The sequence below is a fragment of the Pygoscelis adeliae genome, unplaced genomic scaffold, assembly GCF_000699105.1.
Source record: "Pygoscelis adeliae isolate BGI_AS28 unplaced genomic scaffold, ASM69910v1 Scaffold155, whole genome shotgun sequence".
Lineage (NCBI taxonomy): Eukaryota > Metazoa > Chordata > Aves > Sphenisciformes > Spheniscidae > Pygoscelis > Pygoscelis adeliae.
The window spans coordinates 5,713,691-5,736,538 of record NW_008824932.1 but is presented as its reverse complement, the minus strand read 5'-3'; the positions used below and the strand labels follow the sequence as shown (position 1 = coordinate 5,736,538).

Genomic DNA, 22,848 nt, shown 5'->3' with positions numbered 1-22,848 from the left:
TCGAAGCACTCGCTGAGAAACTTTTCATTCAACGACATTACTGTCCACTTGGATAGTTCTTCACCCAAGCCTGGGGAGTTATTTCTTGTCTGTTACAGCAAGTGACTAGTTTTGAATGACATCTATTGGTTAGTACCAGTAGCGGCATTTACATTGGAGACTAGAGGAACTATTGCTTATAAAGGAAGAGAATTGAAAATTGGCATGCTAAAGGCAAACCGATGAGGCAATTCAGCTCAGTGGGAACGGTGACATCTACAAAGGTCAATGGGATGAGATGTAAGGACAGAGGAGAGAAGACAAGAATGGATGAATGCATAGCTCTTTGAATGGTCTTTGATCCCCTGTTTTCCCTCCGTATGGTCATTAGTAGAGGAGCTGGGTCTATGAACAGTTTTATAATATGCCTGGGAGTGATCAGAGATTGAATTTAGGCCCTTTTTGGGACATACATGGATTTTAATGAATCCTCTCATTTTGTGTGCGTATATCTTTTTTAATTAAAAACAGTCTCCACATTGCTAATAGCAGTAATGGATGTTCACTGTCTTTAGTTATAAAACTTGTTAACTGTCCCCATGGAAACTTCCAAGGCACTGAACAGCAAGTGAAACATGCAGACACGTCCAACTATTAACTCATTTTTCTGCACTAGAACTGGAGATAATTGCCTTTCTTTCTCTGTTTAGCACTTTCAGACCATGTTAAAGACTAAGTTGAATGTCCTAACTCTTCGGAAAGAGCCACTCCCGACAGTGATCTTCCACGAACCAGAAGCCATTGAGCTGTGCACCACAACCCCCCTCATGAAGACCCGGACTCACACTGGATGCAAGGTACTCGGGAGTATAAACTTAAGGAATGAGACCGCTGTGGAGGTGTCCCATGTCTGTGTGAGGACTCTAAAGAGCCCAAAGTAACCAACATGCTCGTCGTTGTTCTGGAAACCCCATTAACTGCTACTATTACTATGAAGTTTGTAAATCAAAAAAGTCATTGGGCATTTCTGACCAGAAGTTTTGGGCTTCAGGAAAAAACGGTTTGGGTTGTGTGGCACAATGCAAATTGTGGAGGATTTCTAACAGCCTGCAATGAACATCTCTCGTTTTAAACCCTGCCATTGTTTCTGTAAGTGCTGGTGCTGAGATGGGAGATGAAGGGCCAAATGCTGTGTATTTGCATTTAGCAATCTGTACTAACAGAGGTATATACCTACTGAAATAGGGTTGCAGCTTAAAACTTGAAGTTAGTTGGATTTTTTTGGTTTTGTTTTTTTTTTTTTTTAAGAGAGGAAAAAATCAGAAAACGGGGTGGGGAGGAGACAGATCTTGATTGGGTTAAGCAACAAGATGAATTTGCCCAGTTACATCAAAGCACAGCTTCTGAAAAAGCTCTTTAATGTTTAATGGTTTAAGAGCTTCGAGTGTGTTCTTCTGTGGTAAGAAACCATATAAAAATAGCAAACAAATCTGCTCTGTTTGCATCTTCTGTTGGAGCCATTTTCCTTGGTTGCAGAGCTTGCCTAGCCTTGCAGAGCCATGCGCAGCCTTGCAGACTGAGCTGGGTACCAGTTTGGCCTGTGCTGCCAGCTGGGACTCGGTAGCCAAGTCCCCTTCACCCATCCCGGCTGTCAGTTGTAGGGAGTATCCACCTGCCCTCGAGGGTCTTGGTGAAAATGGAGAGAACTGGGCTTCAGCCTCCACTGCTCTTTAAAGTGTCAGCTCTAAAAGAGCCATTGCCTGTTGCTACATGTACTGGATAAGGCCCAAAGTGCAATTAAATGTCCTAACCCCCTCCTCTGCCAGTGTGTATACGCACACGTGTGCGCACACACTCTTCCTTGTTGGAGGATCTCATGTGAGTGAGATGGGGTTGGAAGAAATTGCTTCCTGGTGTGTTCCCCTGCTTCTCTTGGTATACTGTGCAGATGGCACGGGCTCGGGGCATGCTGTGAAGGGCTTTGCTTGGGCACCTCCAGGTCTGGCACTTCCTTAGCAAAGTTTTTTCTTGGGAAGTGTCATTTTTTTTTTTATTTTTTTGCCTCTCGCAATAGCCAAGAAACAAGACCGCTGCTGGGTGTTGAAGCAGCGCTGCGCTGCGCTGACATAGGGTCACTTGCCCTGCATTCCTCTAACATGCTTTGTATGGTAGCTCGTAGCATCTGCTCTTCCACGGTGATGTCTTTTTGTCCTCTATGTTGACATCTAATGAATTTGTAGAGAATATTAGCTATCATAAAAATGGTTCGCAAAGTATCTGGCTTTCACCCCTAGTGAGAGAGAGTTCAGACATAATAATGCTTTCTGAAATCAGTTTATCTCTGTGAACGTGTGTAGAATTTAAATGAACCTTTTTACTTAACTTACAGTCCTTCAACTGGAAAAAATGGATTGCAGAGAGATGTTGAACCTCTCAGTGAAGAGAATCTCATCCTATATTTAGAGATCTCTTTTATTTATTCATTTATTTTTCCTGCAATATAACATAGCGGTGACTAGGGAACATCTGCTGCAACAATGCCCCCCTTTTCCTGCTTGCACTGTTTCTCCTTCTCCCCTTGCCCCTGTAGCTAGTTCCCCTCCTGCCAGTGCTGGAGTCTTATAGTGGTGTTTTTGGGGTGGTGGCCAGCCCCTCTTCAGATGATTCAGCAGTTGTGTTTTCCAGCACCCCTCTTGGGCAGATGATTCCACATATATCTTGTTCCTACGGCTAAGAAATCCTCTCCAGTCATTAATTGACAGGCTCTGATTTTACCCAGTCTCTCTAGTGACAATCTCTTCTTTTTTCCCTCTCTTTTTTTCTGACTACGTGTATTCTTCTCTTACGGAGCTTGTATCCTCCAGCTGTTTATAGCTAATTAGCCTTCCTCTCCTCTTTCCCCTCTAATTATTAGTTTCTTGCTGAGTGATACTATAATAGTGTTGCCATAACAAAGCCAGTACTTTATAATACAAATTTTCGCTCTCTGGGGTCTGATCTATCACTGTTACTCCAGGGGTAAGCGGAGCGATGCTGTGGTGTCGCTGGTACCACCAAGCCTCTCTGGTTCTGAGACGGGGGCTTTTCAGGCAAGAGCACAGCATCCATTTTTTACTTTCTTTCATGAGTCACACTCTTTTGATCCTTAATCGTTTTATTCCTCTTGACTGAAATCCCTCCAATTTTTCTATGTAATCCTATTAATGAGATAGCATCATTCTTCTGACAGAGGCTCCAGTCATCTAATTTTATTGCACAGTTTTAACATAAGCCTCAGCTGGCACCATCTTGTTATGGGAACTTGACAGATGCAATTGCTTTGCTGTTCAGAGGTCTGGGCATTGGTTTTCTTATGCGATTGTTCTTTTCCTTGTCCTTTCATCGCAAGACAGGCTTCTCTTTTCTCTTTCATTCCGGGTTAGCTGCTGAATCCTGAAAAAACAAACCTTTTCTGCTGAGATCCAATCTCATTCTGTAATTGAATGGGATGGCTTTAAGAATAGCAGAGAAATGTCTTGCTTGAAGTACTCTAGGGGGAACCCCCACAAGATCTGGAAAGTTTAAATAATTGAACAAATTCGGAGAACTTTTCTCTTTCCTGCCCAATTCCAGACCTGATGCAACTTTGTTGCCATCGTGTTTTCTAAAATATATTTTTTACTTACAGCAGAAGGCTTAAGACTCGTTCCTCCTGTTACTGCACATCTACACCTACCTGCCTGGGCTGGCTGTGCTGTTGCCTTTCCCACCCTTCTAGACTCGTGGGCATGATTTCACCAAACGGGAGAAATAGTAGTTGCATTGATTGGCAGCACAGAGCTTCAGGCGCACATGTTTTGGAGTTTGTGGTGCCAGTTGCTCAGTGAGACAGGGGTTGACTGGGAGGCTGTAGTTCCCAAAGGGCACCTTCTTGCCCCCCATCCCCTCCTTTCCCCACCAGTCCTGTTTGCAAATGGGGGGCGACAGCCCTGCGCCCTGGGGTTGGACTGTCGCAGCCCCACTCAGCAGACAGCATAAAACAGAGCAGGATTTCTGGGTACAATAAAGCACTTGGACTCTGGGTTTTTCCTGGGGGGGTTGTTTGCTTTCATTTGAGCCGTGGCATATGTTAGGTGAGAGGCAGGTCTCTGGCCCCAGAGGAACCACAGCTTCTTGTCCTCCTCCAGCTGAGACTGTCGGGGCAGGGCGGTGGGATGCAGTGCCCAGAGGGTTGTCATCTCTCTGGCAGCCGTGGTTGAGCAGCCACGTGCGTCCTGCCTCTTCCTGCGACGGACGTGGCGTTTGTGTATGCTGGAGCACCGAGTGTTAAGGTCAGTAGCTGCTCCGAAGAATGAAAAAAGCCAACTGGCTTATTGTATACCTGTAAATGGCAAGTCTCAGCTTAAGCTAAACCACCCTGTGCTGGGGAAGGACAAAAAAGAGTGAGAATAAGACTTTTGTTCTTCCTAGCTGGACCACACTTTCAATCACAGGTTCCTAATTTGCTTTTATTTAAATAGAGCATGTTTCTGTATACAGGCATGAATGTGATTTAGATGCATGTATATAAAGATGTGTCCACCCTTGTTCAGATCCTAAGGATTTTGATTAGACTGTGGCTGTCCTGCTTGTAGGTCTTTCATGTCAGATGTTGTGCACTCTTGTGTTTCAGCTGGAAACCTCCTCTTCCCTTATCACAACACTAAGTACCACCAGATGGAAACTGAAAAATCTGGAGTATCTCCAGAAAATAAGTTGCTTTCTACTCAGAAATGCGTGCTTTCTCTGTGCCTTTTAACAGATTTTGTTTAAGTTCTGTGTTTAAGTGTTTTATTCTTCCTTAATGTCTTAATCGGCTTACACTGATTCTAATGTTTCTTGATTTCTGTCCCTTTAAGCTATGGTGGTGGCATGAAGGGAACTGCCTAAATGACTCTCTTTCTTCTGCTGTAGCTTTTCCAGCACTGCTGCAGTAACGCAAAAGGACAGAGGTTAAAGATGCTGCCTGCGATTTTTGAAGTGGTGTCGTAGGTTTAACTTTTTTTTTCTTTTTATTGGAAGGCTCTTCAAAGTGAAGTCAGTGCTGAATAATCTGTAGGTTGTTGTTATCCACCTGGGTCAGGCGATCTTATTCCTCCAGTTCCCACCAGTGGACAAGGTTTTCTCCGCAGCCTGGGAGGCTGAGATGAGAGGAGCATAAACAGTGCAAATAATTGCATTCTTAAAAGTATGCTTTTATTAAATGGGAAAATATGTATTAATGGTATGGCATTTACAGGCATGATACTCGTTGCTTGCCTGTCTTATTGGATTGAGTTGGTGAGATTATTAATGCAGGCTTTGTGGAAGGTATGATGTTGAAATTTCTGCGATGACGTATCCTAGTTGAAGATTGACGAAAGTCTTGTTTAGCAATTTGTATAAATGGTGTTAGAGTGGTACTGGCGTTCTAAAATCGTCTTGCACCTATCGATAGAGATTTAAAAAACAGCCAAGAAGTAATATAAGTAACTGGAACTTGGGCTTTCAGAATAGCTTAATTGCTTCACTCACGAGGCAAAAAGAAAATGGTTCCTGTACTAACCTTGCTGGAGGGTGGTGATTACGGTGGGGTTTATTTGGTGCCTGTATAGCAGGAAGGGGCCATGGCCACAGCTGGGCTTCCCTGGCACAGTGCAGTGTCAGCAGTTAGGCACCGAGCTTGACTGTTGCAACTCCGGGACGCACCTGATGTTTCTACACTTGTGTCAACCTATTAACTGGATCTGAGGTGTTTTCTGGGGGAGCTTGGCAGTGCCTGAGGGGCCTTAACCTGTGCAATGCCAAGGGCATCCTGCAGCCCGCCCTCCACCTGCAGCTCCGTGCCCTTTCACCAAAGCCACTGGGGCAGCCTGTGGCCCTTGTTGCTGCTCTTCTGGCCTCGCTGGCTGCTGCCAAGAGTTTTCATTTTCCCTTTTGTCTCTCCGTCTTTCTCCCATTTTTCTTCTTTTCTCAAAAGTAACTTTCACCATTAGAAACAATGCATGCCATCAACCGTGGGCCTTACTAATAAATCTCTGTGCATGTGAAACTGTCTCAACATGCTTTGAGCAACAGGATTTACACCAGCGTAGCAGAGACTGGAAGTTAGTCTGCAAGGGAAAAAGCTCATAAGAAGTTTACAGGATGAATAGCGAGTAATATTGATTGTGATCTGATTATGATCCATAGAAATAAAACGTTTCTCATTGGGATACTTATTAAATAAATAAAACATTGTCTTAAAATTGCCCTGCTAGGCCTGATTCTAATTCCTTGTGTAAGAGAGTAATTTAGGAATAATGTCTGCTCAGATATTACTGCCTATTTTTGGTTTTCTGCCTTATTAGTTTTGATTGCAAAGGCCTTGCAGCAGGACTGTATCTTACCACATGCTTGCAAAATACCCTGTTTCTACTCTACCCTAGATGCCTCTACACAACATTAATAAATTTGCTGTTGCTGCTTTTATTGGTCACTGCACTTTTAAAACTTACTGTTGTTCTTTGGATTTTTTTTTTCCCTCTAGAACAGACTTTCCCAAGCTATTTTGCCCAGCATTTCTGTCCTGTGCAACCTCTGACACTTGTGTCCCATCTAATCAGCGCAGCCGTGGTGGTGGCCAAATACATTATTGCTTTAGCTTTCAGGAGACAGCGTGCTCCCCATCTCCTGGGCCTGGTGGCCCCTCAACATTCAGAAGATGCCCAAATTGATTAACTATGCTCTCAGCTTCATGCAGCTTAACAGCCCACGCAGCGTGGTTTTGGTGGTAGCAACCCCAGCCTCGTGCCTCTTCCCCTTCATTGCTCCCCAAACCCAAAATTTTTGCTCTGGCCAGCTGAAGAGTAGGCGAATGGCTCCCCTCTGCCGCACTGTTACTATGTGTTGTTGATTTTTGTCTGTCTTGATACTGAATCAGTCAAAATTAATGCAAAGAGAACATTGTCTCTCATTTCAATACCCAGAGACCAAGGTACTCTTTCCTGTTTGTACTGTCCTGTTGGCTCAAAAGGGCTGAAAATGTGCCCTAAGACACATTAGGTGTGGGGAACATGAGGTGGGGAAATCCAGATGACATAAATGGGTGGTTAACAATCTAGCGTTTTACTCAAATTTCCATAGATAATTTAAAAACCCTACTCCTGGTGAACATTTATCGCTATTTTGGCTACTGAAACCATAGCTGGTTGGAAGCTGCACATATTCATAAAACCACCTCACTTTATCCTTATAAAGCTTAATAAAAATGTTCTCTTTGCAGCTATAGCATGGTCAAGAATGATTGTTTTGTGTGCAGGGCTATCCAGCTGTAAATACAAGTCCGGCTAGCTGCCTGGTCGTCATTACTATTTTGTAAGCCTGTGATATTAAGATGGCCATTAACTTTAATAAAGAAACAAATTAAACAAGTGAGACAAGCTAAGCTGTACCATCACTCCCCAGCCTACTATTTTCCACCATGTTTAATGTGAGTGTGGAGCACAGAGCTTATTTTCTTCTTCATTAAAGGCCTTCTGTTGTTATCCTTAAGCGTTACATATTTTGTACTGTGAATTGAGAGCTTGTTTTTCTGCTTCTTTCTACCCTCATGAAGTGAACCAAAAGGATGCATGTGAACTCTTGCATGGGGCAAATCTTAATAGCTTCAGTATATTTAGATATAGTGCTCGTTGGTGAGAGATACAGAGGCTTTAATGATGTGTTTTTCAAAAGTGAAGTGCATCAAATAAACTAATGCTCCAACAAGTATGCTGTGTGAAGATGAAGTATTTTGTTTACTACTTCTTCATGTAGTATTACAGAAATGGAGAAAAAAAAAAAAAAGCTTAATACTGAAGTTAGGGAAGAGTAAAATGCTTGCAGAAGCCTTACACGTGACTGTATCCCAGAGTGCTTTAGAGAATTTGGCAGAGGCTTGTTCTAATATTGAAAATGGAGAGTTGCATGTGCTCATTTCTTTTTCAAAACACGACCGTATGGTAAGGTCCTGCCCTGCACCTATGAAGTTAATGAGAGGTTTGCCGTGGGCTCCGTTGTGAGCATGGTGGGATGTAGCCATGCAGGACGGCAGCCGCCTTCGGGCAGCACACGCTGCATGGTGTTTAGCACTGGCTGCTCTCGGCTTTCAGCTTCAGAGAGGATCTCTCTTGCATGTGATTTTTTTTTATTACATGCATGGAAAGCCCATTTACGTGAGTGAGGATTTATGCGTTAAATGAGTGCGGAAGAGCTAACAGAAATATGAAGGGTAGATGCAAGTGCAGCATGTTGTTAAAGCGTTGTAATGCTTCATTTCCTGAAGTCCAGGAGTCTTAGGTGGAGAATATAAATTGGCTAAAGCAATTGAATTAATCGTAAACTGACCCTGCTTTAAATAGGTCCTTCTGCAATGTTTGGTTTTGCTGTGTGGCATGTATTTGGGCACAATTTTATTTGCTTACTGGTAAAGTGGCATTGTAAGACTAATGTATTCTGAGAGTGGTGGGAGTTATGTGCTGTCAGGTATGTTGGTGGTATTTTTTTTTTTTCTTTTTTCCTTAGCGTTTGCACCGGTGACATTTTTCAAGCCATGGTTCAAGTAAAGGGCATTTTGTTATTCAGGAAGTTCTTACATCCCATCTAAAAATGGTCATGTATTTCAGTCAGCTTCATGTTTCTGCTTTAACTACCTTTATAGGAGAAAGTATATAGCTGTTTTCTACATACAGCGGAGTAACTTTGCTCTGAATATATGTATATTAATTAAAGGAAAACAATTCTGCTGATTTCTGTTTACTTTTGGATTTTCATTAAGAATGTGTGTCTCAAACCATTTTAAAGAGTTCCATAAAAAGAATAAGACCGCCACCTTGGGAGGAGAGCGCTGGTGACAGGGAGGACAGGAGGATTTCTGGGAGCTGCCCTGCATGTTGGTGGCCAGCACAGGGCTTGAACTACCCTGGGTGCAGGGCCTTCTCCCTGTGGCTCCCCTTGGATTTGCTTCACGAGGGAGGGAGCTCAAGGCTGGGCATACTGTGAGGAAAATTAGGGAGTGAGCTGGGTTTCATAGAGAGATTTGCAATGAAAAGTCATGCATATGTGGACACTCCCAGGAGGACTAGAGGATTGTGTCCCCTACTCCTCAGGCTGGGTAGGAGGCTTCCAGTTATCGTGGACCACGCAGACGATGCCCAGACCGGTCCCTTGGGAAGAGAGGCCCCCCCCTCCCCAAAGTCCCAACAATTAGTGTGCAGGGGGTCTCCTCAACCGTTCCTGGGAGTGAGGCCCAGGGTCCCTGGCTTTGTGTGTGGAGTGACCTGTTCCCAGCACTGCTTTGTCTTGCATGAAGAAATAGGAGCAGAAATGTCGCACCAGGTAAGCTAGTTGCTCAGATATATGTGTGTTCCAGCCCATTTTCCTTGGTGGTAGGCTGCAGAAAATATCCCCTAAACAACAATAAAACCATAGAAAAATGCAAGGAAATAAAAAGTCACAGCATCCATTAGCATCTTGTGCTTTACTCCTCCCCTTGGTGCATGTATTGTATTGCTTACACAACCATTGTGTACCTTACATTTCTTCTTATTGCCGTAGTTCTGTCCCTGTAGTGGATGTGGTGAGTCCCAGTGAAGAAAATGGGTGATGATGCATGATACGGAGCCTGGGAAAAAGTTTTTAACGTAAACAGAAGTCCCTTTGGCTGGAATTGAGCACTTCCTTTGGCTTCAGAGCTTTGATGTTATTAGTTGCCTTTGATTCAACAAAAGCTTGAATTGGAAGTCATCAGCCCTTAATTTTGTTAGCAAATGGTATTTATCAGCAGAAGTAATCTAAATCAAACCTCTTAATGTAAAACAAGGCACTGAACAGCTTATAGTTCAATTAGTTATGGAAGAGATAGATATTGACATTCAAAGAGCACTGTGTAAAATGCAAATATATAGGAATTAAAAATGCTCCCTGTGACTTGGTTGAGAATGAGCACCGGCCATTCCTGAATTTCACCCTTGCTTGTAAAAGCAACTGGGAAACTTGTGAGGTCCCAAGGAGGCCAGGCACTGTGCGCTGGTGAATGCTCAGTAGCTCTTTGCTACGTATCATTTGTATTTCTGTAGTATTTCTCACCCAGAAAGATGCCCAAACACTTTCTAAAACAGCTCTGTTGTCCCCTGCTGTTCAGCTGCCGTTCTCGGCTAGCAGCCCTGTTTGCAGAGGTCAGATCAGCTCACCAAAGCTCGGGGGAAGGCTGTGTGGGCACACTGTACTGCGGGTAAAATGTGCTAGGGGAAAACAAAAAAAGATGCTGAGAATTAAAATGCATACTTCTATTAAGTAGTAATGCATTGAAAAAAGGTACTAAAAAGCAATACATATTAATGAAATTCCTTTGCGTGAAACTCCATGGAATACTTTGTATCTTGAAACCCAAATGTGTGGGGTGGTTTGGTTTTTTTGGTCAGTTTTAGAAATCCCACTTTTCAGGGTACTTGGAGCTGTTGTCTAATTATGGCTGTCTTTGTAGGAGATAGCATGCCAAAATAGTTTTCTCTCAAAGACTATTTAAATACTTAAAAACAATTTAATCTCTCTACAGCAGGAAATATTTAAATTTTGAAATTCTGAATTTCCAGAATTCCTTAGGAGATAATCTTCACTTACACAAATATATAGCGCCTGCCAATGAGCTCTATCTTTCGCAGTCTGGCACAAAGCCAAGATACCAGCATGAAGCACAGGGGCAACGGTAAGGTCCTAGGTAGCTACAGATGTGTTAGGATATTTATTTTTTACACTGTAGGAAATACTGTGCTCATCACAATTGCTCAGGCAAAGCCTTCTGGTCATAGGAGCTAATTGCTTCCATAATAATTAAGGTTCAAATATCTAAGACCTAATAGCTTTTGACGTATAAAAATTAAAATGAGATTGAAATTTATTATAGTGGTTACGCCGAGCAGATGCTGCAGTCACTGTCGATTGTTTTGTTCTAGGGTGTCATTGAGAGACATTTCCATCTCGGTGCGGCTGTTTCAGTAAGGACGGAGCTGTGATTTGTGTTGCTGCAGAGCACAGGGTGCTTCTCCATGGCCCTTAGGACATACGGGCCCTGCTGTGAGCTGGCTCTCAGGAGGAGGCGGCCCCCTTTCTTCACAGCACGTGAAGCTATTCTTTAACAAAATCGGAGAACTTCTGGTTCTGCGGCTGTTGCTCCCTCGTGTTATTGCGGTGGGCACCTTCCCGCTCAGCAGCATGAAATGTGCTGGGAGAGGTGGTGGCAGATCTTTTTAGGCGTGCTTTTTCGCAACAAGGACGTGCGTGCTTGTTCTGTGAAGGTATTCTGTGTGGCTCTTCCCCTGCAGCCATGGATATTGTTTCTTTGATTTCCATTAGAATACTGCAAAATTTGCATTTGGCACTGGCTACCCACTGCTCACACTTGTTTGAGCCAACATGAACCTTCTCAGGAATTCGTAATCTCTGCTTACAGCTGTACTATGCCCAAAACCATCAGTTCTTATTTTGGGGCTGATCCTGTGTGCTGAAAGCTTCCCACTGAAGCAAACGACAGGCAAAAAAGGAAGCTGAAATGGATTACAGATCCATTCTTCTGTAGATGAGGTATCGTTGGCCTCGTTCATAGACACACAGGCTGCCGGAATGTAGATTAATGTTGCAATCAAAAAAATACTATGTTGTCAGAGAAAAGAATGTCCTGTGTGTGCCACCTCTGTTTCTGTTGGTCCCAGGAGTAATCCTGTTCTCCTCGTGCTCTTGCAATATAGTCTGCAATGCAGTGTGATGTATAAATACATTAGCTTGGAAGAGGAAAGAAATTTTTCTGTTCCTGGGGTTGGATGTCGGTGTCTGAGACTAATAACTTTTTTTTTCATGAAAAGATTTTTTTTTTTGCATAGTTAATTAAATGTTCATAACGATGACCATCCTTAGGCAATACTTCTGGGCTATTTTAAGGCTTGATGTATGTTATCGAATGCTGATCAACTACCTTTATTGTAATCTATTGTGAATATTTGACTTCAGGCTTGTGGTAATTCAGCAAGCTTTACTTCTCTGAGATTCTAGGTTGTATAGGAACAACAAGTGCAACAGAAGTATGATTCTTAGTATTTAGTTTTTTCCTTATTTAAAATTGATCTGTCTCCTTTCTCAAAGTTTACAGTCTAGTTTGGAAAATCAGTAAGTACTCCTAGGTTAAGAACTTCCCTTGTACTACTAACCCAAGAATCTCTGGTATTCACCTTTAATCATTTCACAGCAAGATCCTATTAAATGACATGTATTGTCACTGAAATCAGATACTGAATTTCACAGCAATGTAAATTTGGAATTAAGTTTATCAAGTTTTATCAGTGAATGAAAAACTGATGTTGAATGGGTAGTGTCCTGTTAACTTTGATAGAACAGAATACTGTTTTATACCCACTGAGGGTATGGTCTATCCCTTTTTGGGAGCTGATGTTCATTTGCCTGTTAGATATCAGGGCTGCTTTCTGGCTGCTTTTCTTCCACACTGGGGAAAAAAAATTCATGAGTTAATCAGCTGGAAGATGGTCTTAATTCATTATGTTCTTCACGTTTTTTTTCACCTGTAAGGCCATGATGACATGATTCTGATTAAAGTGCTCTCAAGATTTAAGTGGCATGGCAGTGACCTGCACTTGATAATAACAAACTGGGGACCTGGATAACCTTACATTTAATAGATGCCCATACACAAACGTTTCAAGGAGAAGGAAACTAACTTAAATGAGCAAATTTTGGAAGAAGAGCAAGTTGAAAGTGTCTTTATAACTGTACTTCATAAAATTCACTGAAGATTCATTGAACTGCTTGCTGAGAAAGATTTGGCAATGAGTAGCTATTTGGTGGGATTTTTTTTCCTCCTCAGGGACTTGTTTTATTTCAGTGTGTGTTGTGGTTTTCCCCCCTGTCCCCCAATTTATTTTTCAGTAGCAGAGAGAAAACAGGAGGGGAAAAAGCAAGCTTCAAGTCAGAAACAGATTTAAATTAATATCTCCAAGATCAGAGAAGGACCTGTGTAAAGATTGGTATAGTTGAGTACTAAATTGGGAGAGGTGATAAGAAAGGACAAGATAAAATAAGGTAAGATAATATGTGTGCCGTGCTTATTTTGAGAATGTCACTGAAGTTGATTCTGAGCATCCTCTGGGACAGGATGGGCAGAAAACAAACTGGTTCTAGTTCTTTATGGAAGCTGCTTTTTTGACTGAATTATCTATAGGCTGCAAGTAATTCGCCTATGCTGATATGTCTGACTCATTCTTACAAATAGCACAATAATACACTTCAGCTTTGTCAGCTGTTTGTAACCACAGTGGCCAGAATCCCTGTGGGAATCGTTGTAACGGGATGCAGTTTTTGGGCTGGCTTTGCTATGGTATAAATTGGCGTACTTCCTTTGACTTGACTGCCATGCTAAGCTGTATCACCGAAGAATTTGGCCTTCTAGTTTGACACGTGGCTTGGGATTCCTAATGATTGAAAGTAGTCTGTTACTTTGATTTCATTAACTGAGTACAGCATATGTGAACCAGTGCTGTTTGTCATTTGTTATTAGGCTGAATTGTTAAGAATATTAAGTAATTCTTGAAATGATTTTTATGAAACAGCTTGATAGTGATTTAAAGAAAGGTGTGTTTTCACCTCAGAGCTTTGCCTTGAGTTGCATTTGAAGGTCTGCATACAAGGCCAAACAAATTATGTGACTGCACATTCCCAAGTGGGAAATATGATATACATCTAATAAATATATTGTATATATAATTTAAGTTTGGAATAGCTTACAATACTTCCTTAGAAATACTGAGGATAAACTGAATGACTTTAATTACCAGTGACTTACTGATGAACTGTTCGAAGGTTTTTGTTCTGCAAGACTTTCCTTATCTGTGTATATAGTTTTTTGTTTAATGTTATCACTTTTATGCAGACAGTGTGCGTCTCCAGGGTGAAACTTGTCCCAAAGCAAGGGACTAGCGTACAGCTAGTGTTAAACCCCGAAGGGTTTAGAGACGTGGGAGGCATGTGTCTACCCACAGCTCCACGCCGTTCCTCCAAGGTAGGATGTGGGCGCCTGGGCACTGGCCGCCCCCGAAGTCCCGGCTGTCCCACCCCGCAGCTGCTCCCCTGCGCAGGGACGTGTGGCATGGCTCCCGGCCTCGCCGCTGTTGGGGGCCAGGGGCCCGAAAGGCGCTCCAGCAGCTGCTCCGCGTTACTCGGCTGGGTGGTGCTGCTCCTCGGCCTCTCAGTGGAGTTTCTTTGAGCGATTACAGCCTGCGAGGAACTCGCTCGCACGACCTCCCACCAAGCCCCAACTGCCCCGGGCACGGCTTCACGCTGCCGCTGTCTGCCGCTGGTGTGTTGCACGACTGAATGCTCTCGTGCATATTTACATAAGGTGCAAATGGTGGGGTGTTTTTTTTTTTTTTTTTTTTTTTTTTTTTTTGGTGGGGGAGGAACTAAATAAGAGCTGGCAAGGAGAACACGTGGTGGGATTTCTGTGACCTGGTCCTGCTCAGCAGCTGTAGTTGTGTCAACTTTTCAGGTTCTGTGTGTGGTAATGTCCCAGGTGAGTGAGCCTGGGTTTGAATAAGTAAATAAATAAATGGGAATCAAACAGACCTCAGATTTGGGATTTCTGGGTGCGTCCCTGGGATGCTCACCCCACCCGTCAGCGACGGGGCTGCCCCAGGTCCAGCATGGCCTGTCGCCTCCATGCACCCAGGGCCCTTCGCTGGGGTCTGCCTCCGGGCCGTGGTGAGGCTATGGCGGGGCTGGGTGTTGCTTGGTGGCTGCTGGCCCTGTCAAGTGGAGTGGAGGGGGGTGGTTTTTGTGTGTTCTCCACCTTCAGGTGGCCCCATCTTTTAGGGCTGGGCTTTTCCTCCCTCCTGGGGACGGAGGAGGGTGAGGATATGTCCAGCCTTGTCCTGGGCCTCGAAGACCCGCGCTGGCCTCTGCGCTCTGACGATGGTTTCCCCAGGCCGCCGCCATGCCCCACAGCAAGGGGCTGGGGCTGGTATTAGGCAAGGGTATGAGACAAGTCCTGAGGCTCCTGTGTGCTCTCCGAAATGTCTCACCATCTCCGAAACGGGCAGCTGCCTATGCCCGAGGGCTGTGGTGCGAGCACCCGCAGCTTTTCTGCAAGCTCTGTCATCTTGATAAGTCAACAGCAGGAAAGCCTTCCTACCCCCCCAAAAAAAGAAATAAAAGAGAGCCCTCCGGGGTGTCTTTGGGTGGAGGGAAGGCCAGAGCAGCCATCCCTTTCCTTAGATCCCCCTTGTTGGCCCTTTCAAGGAGGCTTGCATGTCGCTGTAGGCCTGAAATCAGACATTGGTAACTCGTGGCCATTTGAAATACTCTCATCAAGAGTTTATGCAGTGGGAATTAAATTCCTATCATTCCAGACAAAAGAGTTTCAATTTAAGTCCTCCACTGTGACACTAGAGGACTCTCTGAAAGTCTATTGTGAAACCAGAGGAGAGTTTAGGTAATTTAGCCCCCAGACTTTGTAGCATGAGCCTTGTGAACAATTGTGAGGCGCTCTCGCTGTCTTTTAAAATTTGTTAGCGTGCCCTCATTTTGCAGTCGAGTCGTCATCTTCTGCCGTGTGAATCAGTATGGGACGGCTGATGGGTGCCTTGCTGGGGATGGGTGAAGAGCAGCGAGGCAGGGGCAGGCTTGTAATGGTCAAGAGCCCCGCTTGACATCTGCACTGCAAGGCAAATGGCCAAGGGAGGTGCATCTTTCAATTAAATATTAAAATACTACTTTGCAACATATTTCATAAGATTATTTTTATTCCAGTTAGGTTCTCAGTAAAGTGATGAATTTTATTCTGGAGTGAGACTTAGAGATTATGATTAGAGATCCTTCTGTAATTTCCCTCCCCCCTCTTTGAATTAGGCTGCATGTTTGCTCTCCGTTAGCACTTACCTTCATGTCAGTATGAGTGCAAGAGGTTATAGAAGTGCATGATGTTTCTCACATTGTAGCAGCTTTCTGCATACCAACCCCTTTGCCCTTTTGACTACATGGAAAACTATAAATGTGTCATGCAGGAAGATTTAAATGAGTGCTATTAAGGTCCCAGACGCTCATTCCAGAGCTGCAATTTCTTAAGAGCTGTCTGAGCTTTACCTTACGTGCAGCCATCACAGTCGTGCCGACTGAAATCCTGCTAATTATTTTGGAGACATTTTTGTATGACGTGTCTTGAGAAAAGAGTCTGAGCATCTGTGAAACAGATGAAGTGAAAATTCCTCTGGCGTCTATCAGCAAACATAAGCAGGTGGAGCACATCCAAGTTTCTGCAGCTGAGGGAGGGGCTCCAGAAAACATGGCCATTTGCAGCACAGAGGGAAAATCAAAAGAAAAAGAATTACTTGGATATCTTAATTTGATGGTGCCGTGTCATATAAGGCCAGTCAAGGAACAGCAGCCTTCTGCTTCATTTCAAGGGCTATTGTAACTCGATTGTCAGGTTTGTATAGGAAACGAACAGGACACTGCAGACCCTCTAAGATGCAAATTGCTGAATCTAGAGCTGTGCGCTGCAAATAGGGCTTGTTTTTCAGTTTGAAGGGTCTTACAATGTTTACCCTCTTTGCCTGTGCAGGGTTAATCAAGGGATCACTGAAATTCATTGCTGCGTCAATCTCCTAATTGTAGTATTCCTGAAAATCAAATGGTTTGTATGGTTTAAGGCAAACCCAGGAATTTAGAAATAAAAAAATATGCTGCTGGTGCCCACTAAAGGAAATGTGTGTGGTAAGAAGCTGTTTTTGCTGCCCGGGATGAAAGGCCAGCTGGCATCAGTTAGCACTTTATGCATATGCACTTTTATAGAAACAATTTTTACTGAGCAGGTCTCAAAGCCTTTTAGTGTCACTTAGTTAATCCTCCTAGCAATCCTGTGCAGAGCTGCACCATTATACACATGGGCAGACTGGAAATTGGGGTGGTTTAAGTGACTAATCCATAGCTGCACAGTGAATCAGTTCAGTCCTGTCCTATCTATCTTTGCAAGGCAGCGCTACCTTCACTCGGAAAGGAAACCAAACTACAACATGAAAGTTACGGCAATGGTTATGTGGTATGTTTTGGAACATCCTTCATGAAGCAATGCCTTTAAACAGTGTATGGGATAGAAATAAGATTTGTTTATTACATGAAGGACAACTATAAAGGATTAAGTAATTTGGACGTTAATTGACTTCTCTACTTCAAGTGAATTGTTGATGTACTTGGATAATTGCATAGACAACGAATGACATTTCCCAGTACATGAAAGGAAACCTTGCTGCCTTCTCAAGGAAAAAAGAGAGACTGGAATTTATTTTTTTTTAAATAACTGCTTTCTTCTTCTAAGAGCATGACTATGCAAAAATGCAGGCGTGCCAAATTCGACCCTGTGTGTGAAATGAGCAGATGTCCTTCACTACCTTCTCTGAAGTTTGCACCCACTTAAAACAGTCTGCAGTCTGTTTTCCATAGTAGTCTTTAAAGGCCAAGAAAGTGCAATTAAAACATGCCAATATGTGGCTAACTCAGTAGCTCCTCGGTGGCATGATCTGACTCTTGGATGAGAGCTCGGTACCTTGCTTTACGGCTTTATGGTGCTTGGGTTGTCTGTCCCCGTCACACGTAGGAAGTGTGAGAGACTGCAGGCTGTAGTTGAGAGGGAGGTGTCAGAAATGTCATCCCTAAAGTACAGGGCCTTTCCCTATAAGATTCCAGGGTGATAAGGAGGAGTTTACTTTTTGTCCTTCTTGGTCTGCACCCACCCCCCCTCACCTCCCCCCAGAAGGTTGTTATAAAGGGAGCAGAGAATTCATAGAAAAAAATGTCTAGTTCCCTAGTATCTCATGCCTCTGTTGAAATCAGACAGTATATAGACAAATTATCCTGTATTCATGCCTGACTGTAGCCTCAAGATATGAACAGTGTGTCTTTATTTCCAGCTGACAGGAGGTATGACTGATGGTATAAATGACGATCGTCATTGTGAATGAGCTGGAGGTGCCCCGTGGTTTAACCCCCAGGTTTGGTTAAGCTGGTGTGTTGCTTCACGTCTCAGGGCTATCTTTCCAATTAATTCTCCCAAAGCTGATGCGCTGAATAACATGAAATGTATTAGGGTGCATGTGTCAGGTGATGGTGAGAGGGCTGCCTGATTGTACAGATACAAAAAGGTGTTTTTAATAGAGCGCTGTATATGCATAAGCAAATTCCCTATTCATTTTATAGCAGTATAACTCCACAGCAACTGCGCTAAACTTGTGGAATTGCTCTGATATCCCACCACTGCAATATAAAGCACCGTTTTAAGTTCCTCCAAGGCGAGAGGAGTGTTACACAATATGTAGGGTGGGGGGTTTTTTATGTAATATAGGAGACATATTGTTCATATTCTACCATGTGAAATCTGTTTCGTATTTCTTTTGCTGAGTGTCCAGATCATATAAATCATTGCAGCCATTGCTGTATAGCACAAAGCAAGCCGTGGTCTTTTCACGTCTGGAACAGTTTGACATAATCAACATGTATCTAAGATATTTAAGATGCTTATTCAGTATCTAAAAAAAGCTATGGCTCAGGCTGCTGTTCCCAATTGTAAAATTCAGGGATCTTCTGTAGAAAATGAAACCCCCCAAAAAGCCATGCATTCCTCACAAATAATATATATGTTACCATTAATTTCCCCTTCTAAACATAAAAGAAGGGTAAAATAGTATTGGTCACTGTTGTCCTGATCCCCCTGCGAAGGGTGAATAATGCCCAGATCCCTGACTTGTCCCTGTGTCCAGCTGCACGCCCAATGAATGGATTCAGGCAGGAGACGGGTACGAGGGTGGTCTCAGGTTTCACATCATTAAAAAAGCGTGTCCCTACAAATCTTCTGTTCTGACCGCTTCTTGTGGGCGAATCAGTTTAGATTTCACATTTTGCAATGAGGATACAGACCCTGGACATATAGTACTGTCCATCTCTGGATTATTTTGTAGAGGCCGTACGGAAAAACTAGGAGAGTGGTTATGCTGGATATATAGCAGTGCACTCTGGTATTGGTACCATGACTCATGGCTTCCTTCTGGTAAGAAATGAAGTTATTTCGTTTTACCAAAGTTCCAGTGAATCAAAATTGATTTACCTGGTTCACTTCAACATGGAGGGATGACAGAAGTGGACGTTGCCCCCCCTGCCCCTTTTTTTCTTTTTTTGTAAGACAAACACTGGTATATTTACCTTTGCCTGCATTTAAGCACAAAATTTAATCAGGTCTCATGTATTTCCTGAGGGTAAGATATACATGTGAAAGGTTGTGTGCACACAAGAACAATTCTAGTTTGCTATGTGATATTTTTAGCATCCTTCAAGACAACTAAAACGGGCACCTGCCTCAAAGCAGATCAAGGCAGTTCTGCAGGACTGTGAGCGATACGGATTTGTCTTAGACCAGTAGTATTGGCTGGAGATGTTACTTCCACATTTATGAACAGTCCTTTAACAAATTCTCCAAAAGATTGGTTCAAACAAACAATTTTCCAATTTATTTTGTTTTTTTAAAAACAAAGAAAATAAATTACGAACATTATAAGGATAATTTTCCTTTTTTCTTTTGAAGCCCACAGAAATAATACTATCTTGGGGCCCTTTTGTTCCTCTTTGCAGAGTGCCATGAAGAAAATTGGTTATTGGCTTTTTTTTTTCCTCTGTCATTTTCTTTAGATTGAATAGAGATTGATTGCTCTTCTGGGATGAGAAAAAACAGACTGTGTCATTCTGTGATACTCTGTGCTAGCAGCAATGGAGAGTATGAAGCTAGCAGTTTAGTGGTGATCTTGATAATGAATGTAGATTCAATTAAGTCAATTTACTTATCTTATTTCCTGTTCATACAGTCGGTTCTCCTGCTCTCTCATTGTCTGGAAGGTGCTTTTTTATCATAGTTTTAGATACAATTTTTAGTCCTGCTTGAAGTTCATGATGAATCTTCCTTTGATATTGGTAGTGGTTAGATTTGGCTGAAGGGTACTATTGCATTTTATGACTCCTGTTTGGTTTTTTTCCTTTTCTATCCATTAAATAGCATACCTTTGACAAGCAGATGCTGACCTTGGCGTTTCGTAGATTCACAGATACTAGAAGAAACACAGATAAATTGCTCATTAAAGCTATTTACAGAAGAAGCTGCAAAGCAGAGAAAGGCAATGTGAAGATTCACAGTGATCAGATACTTCTTGGGGTACTTGTTTTTTTTTTTTTTTATATTTGCATATGCAGAGAGGCCCAACAGGCACCGTAGTGGTGGTTTACTGGCAGAAATACTCCCTTGCAACCACAGTAGTGGTAACTGCATATGCAGGCAGAGCCCACTGATGATCTGCGTATTGCATGTCCTGAGTAGTCTGTAGAACAGAAGTTATAAAAACTACTTCTTAGCAGTTTGTTTCCAACGGCTTTTCTCACTATAAGGAAACGTTTTTGTTCTTTTGTTATGTATTTTTATACTTATTTGCTTCTTGGCATTCAGTTCCCCATAAAATCAACATCTATGTTTAAAAAAATTTTTTTAAAGGCAGGCCGTCATAAAACGCATATGGATGTGATGGTATTAATTTAAAATTTTGTGTTCCAAAAAAAACCCACAGAGGTGAACTCATTCGAGAAACAGTCTATCTCCATACAGCGCAACATATGTTTACGTAAAGAACGTTACTAACCGTCTCTAGGGATATTACCAATGAGAGAGGCAGCAAAAGTGAAAGATCATTCACATGTTTGGAGGAATGGTTTTAGTTTCATGTAATCCTGTGGTATGTGTTTGAGATATGTGGAGAAGTACCAGCGTTTTGGCTAGTCTGGGCTTGCCTCCCCGCTATCCGTATGTGCTGAAATGTTTGTGTCTCATCCGCACCTTGCTTATATGGGGTAAAACAAATGGACCTGGATCATCATCTTGTTCTGTATTTGACCTCCAGCAGTGGATGCCTTGAAGGAGAAACTGAAAAGTAAACAAGAAGACAGTGCCTGCACCCGGCTGATTGTTCAGTGTTTGAAAGGGTGTGGGATGAAGTAGCTGGTGCCCCATCTCAGCTGGCGATCATCTTATGGATCCTCTTATCCTTTAAGCATGAGATTTGATTACCTCAGGTCTTTCTGTTCATGCTCACATAGCTGTAAATATAACACCTGCTGTGTTACTTAACTTTGCAAAATTATCCAATTTTATAACCCTTTAACCAAGGAAGTACACTTGGTTAAAAGAGGGAGCCTCTTTGTCTCAGGCGGTAACATCAGGCCAGACAACGTAAAAGTGATGTTTCCAGCTGTGACCTCTGCAAAAGCTCATAGACTACATCTGCTATGCACCGCTCCTCGGGTGGAGGTGACCTGCTCTGCCCGTGCTGTTCCCAGTATAATGTACGATGCGTATATGGCAATACAAATATATTCAGAGTTAAACGGACCATAATGACGGCACCGGCTGGTGGTCTTATAAATGGTTCAGTCATGCAATCTGGAGGGTGAGTCTGAATGAGAGGTGCATTCAGATCAGGGCAGAGATATTTGAAATACCTCTGAATCCTCCATGTTAAGCAGAACATTTAGAACGATACTGTCGACCATAGGAAATACCTCCAGGTTCTTACTGAGTGTTTAAATCATGGGTTACAAATCACACATCAAATCCTGTGCATTTAAAACCTGATTCTCTGTATTTCTCCTTGGATGTAATATCTACAGAAAATGTCATTTAAAGTGCAAGGGCAACTAAAAAGTTTTGCTTACAGAAGGGAATATTGTAAATGATTGGTAAACGACTGGGCCATAGGCATAACAATCGTTATTTCCAGTGCCAGTCCTGAAATGCAGCAGCACAGTTCAATTGTATTCTGCAGTAAATTTATGCAAATGAACTGTCTTTCATACTGATGAAAGCTGTTTCCACTCTGGGCAGGATGAAATGACTCTGATGTCTCATCCTGTTTTTTCCTCCCCTTTTCCCTCCACCCTGATCTCTGGGCGCGTGCTCTCATTGTTTTTTCTTTTTTCCCCTGCAGTTCCTCTCTGTATTCCAGACGAGGAACCTGTTTTTAATTTTCATGTGTCATGTCTGCCTCATAAAACACACACACTGGATCATATGACTGTTGTGCAATATTAGAGCGCTGTTGAAATGAATATCACATAGAAGGACTTGTAAAGTCATCTTGAAATAAAATGTACCGAGTTTCAAATTTGAAAGGGGCAGTGATTCCATAGAGACGACAGAAGTACAGATACACCGACCACGAATAACAAGCACATTTAAAAACCGTCCTCGTGGCTTCGGCCCCAGTCACTGTCACAGAAACTGCCCCACACGGCCCTGCCGAGCGAGCGTGGGCAGGTGGAGGGGGGACTGGCTCAGCCCCTCGAGCTGGGCATGGTGGGACACTGATTTCACGCGCTGCCGTGGGGCCGTATTCAGCATGGCGGTGGCCCCCGTGTTGTGCATGGAAGAAATCGGCCATCCAGCGTTGACCCAAAGCGTCATCTTTGGATCTCAGTGTCCAGTTATGAAACGGCAACAAATAACTTAGTTATGTTGCTGTGCCCTGTCCTAAAGCTCTATGCGAGTAACGATTTAATAAGGTTTTACTTTTCACATGCAGGCACAGCTCGTTGTCCAGTGTACGAGTTCAGTAACGCAGTTTCAAGAAGTCTGTGGGAATTAGGCAAGGGAAGAAGATCCTTTGTGGATGTGGGCTGTAGACTTCAGTGACTGGTTTCTCTGTAAGGCTTGTGAACCAGGGACATCACTGTGTTATTCATTCTCTTCTGCAGTCAATGCTGCATGTTTTT

The 22,848-nt window shown here is 43.0% G+C and overlaps 1 protein-coding gene across 1 annotated transcript in view; it reads left to right on the top strand.

Annotated features, from left to right (window-relative positions):
• Positions 1 to 686: 686 nt before the first annotated feature.
• The window catches only part of PID1 (phosphotyrosine interaction domain containing 1), a gene marked incomplete at its 3' end in the record, with an annotated part of 53,995 nt that continues 31,833 nt past the window's right edge, over positions 687 to 22,848 (top strand). The window contains exon 1 of the mRNA XM_009325119.1: positions 687 to 836. Coding sequence (XP_009323394.1) covers positions 702 to 836 — 135 coding nt within the window. The remainder of the gene's footprint in view (positions 837 to 22,848) is intronic.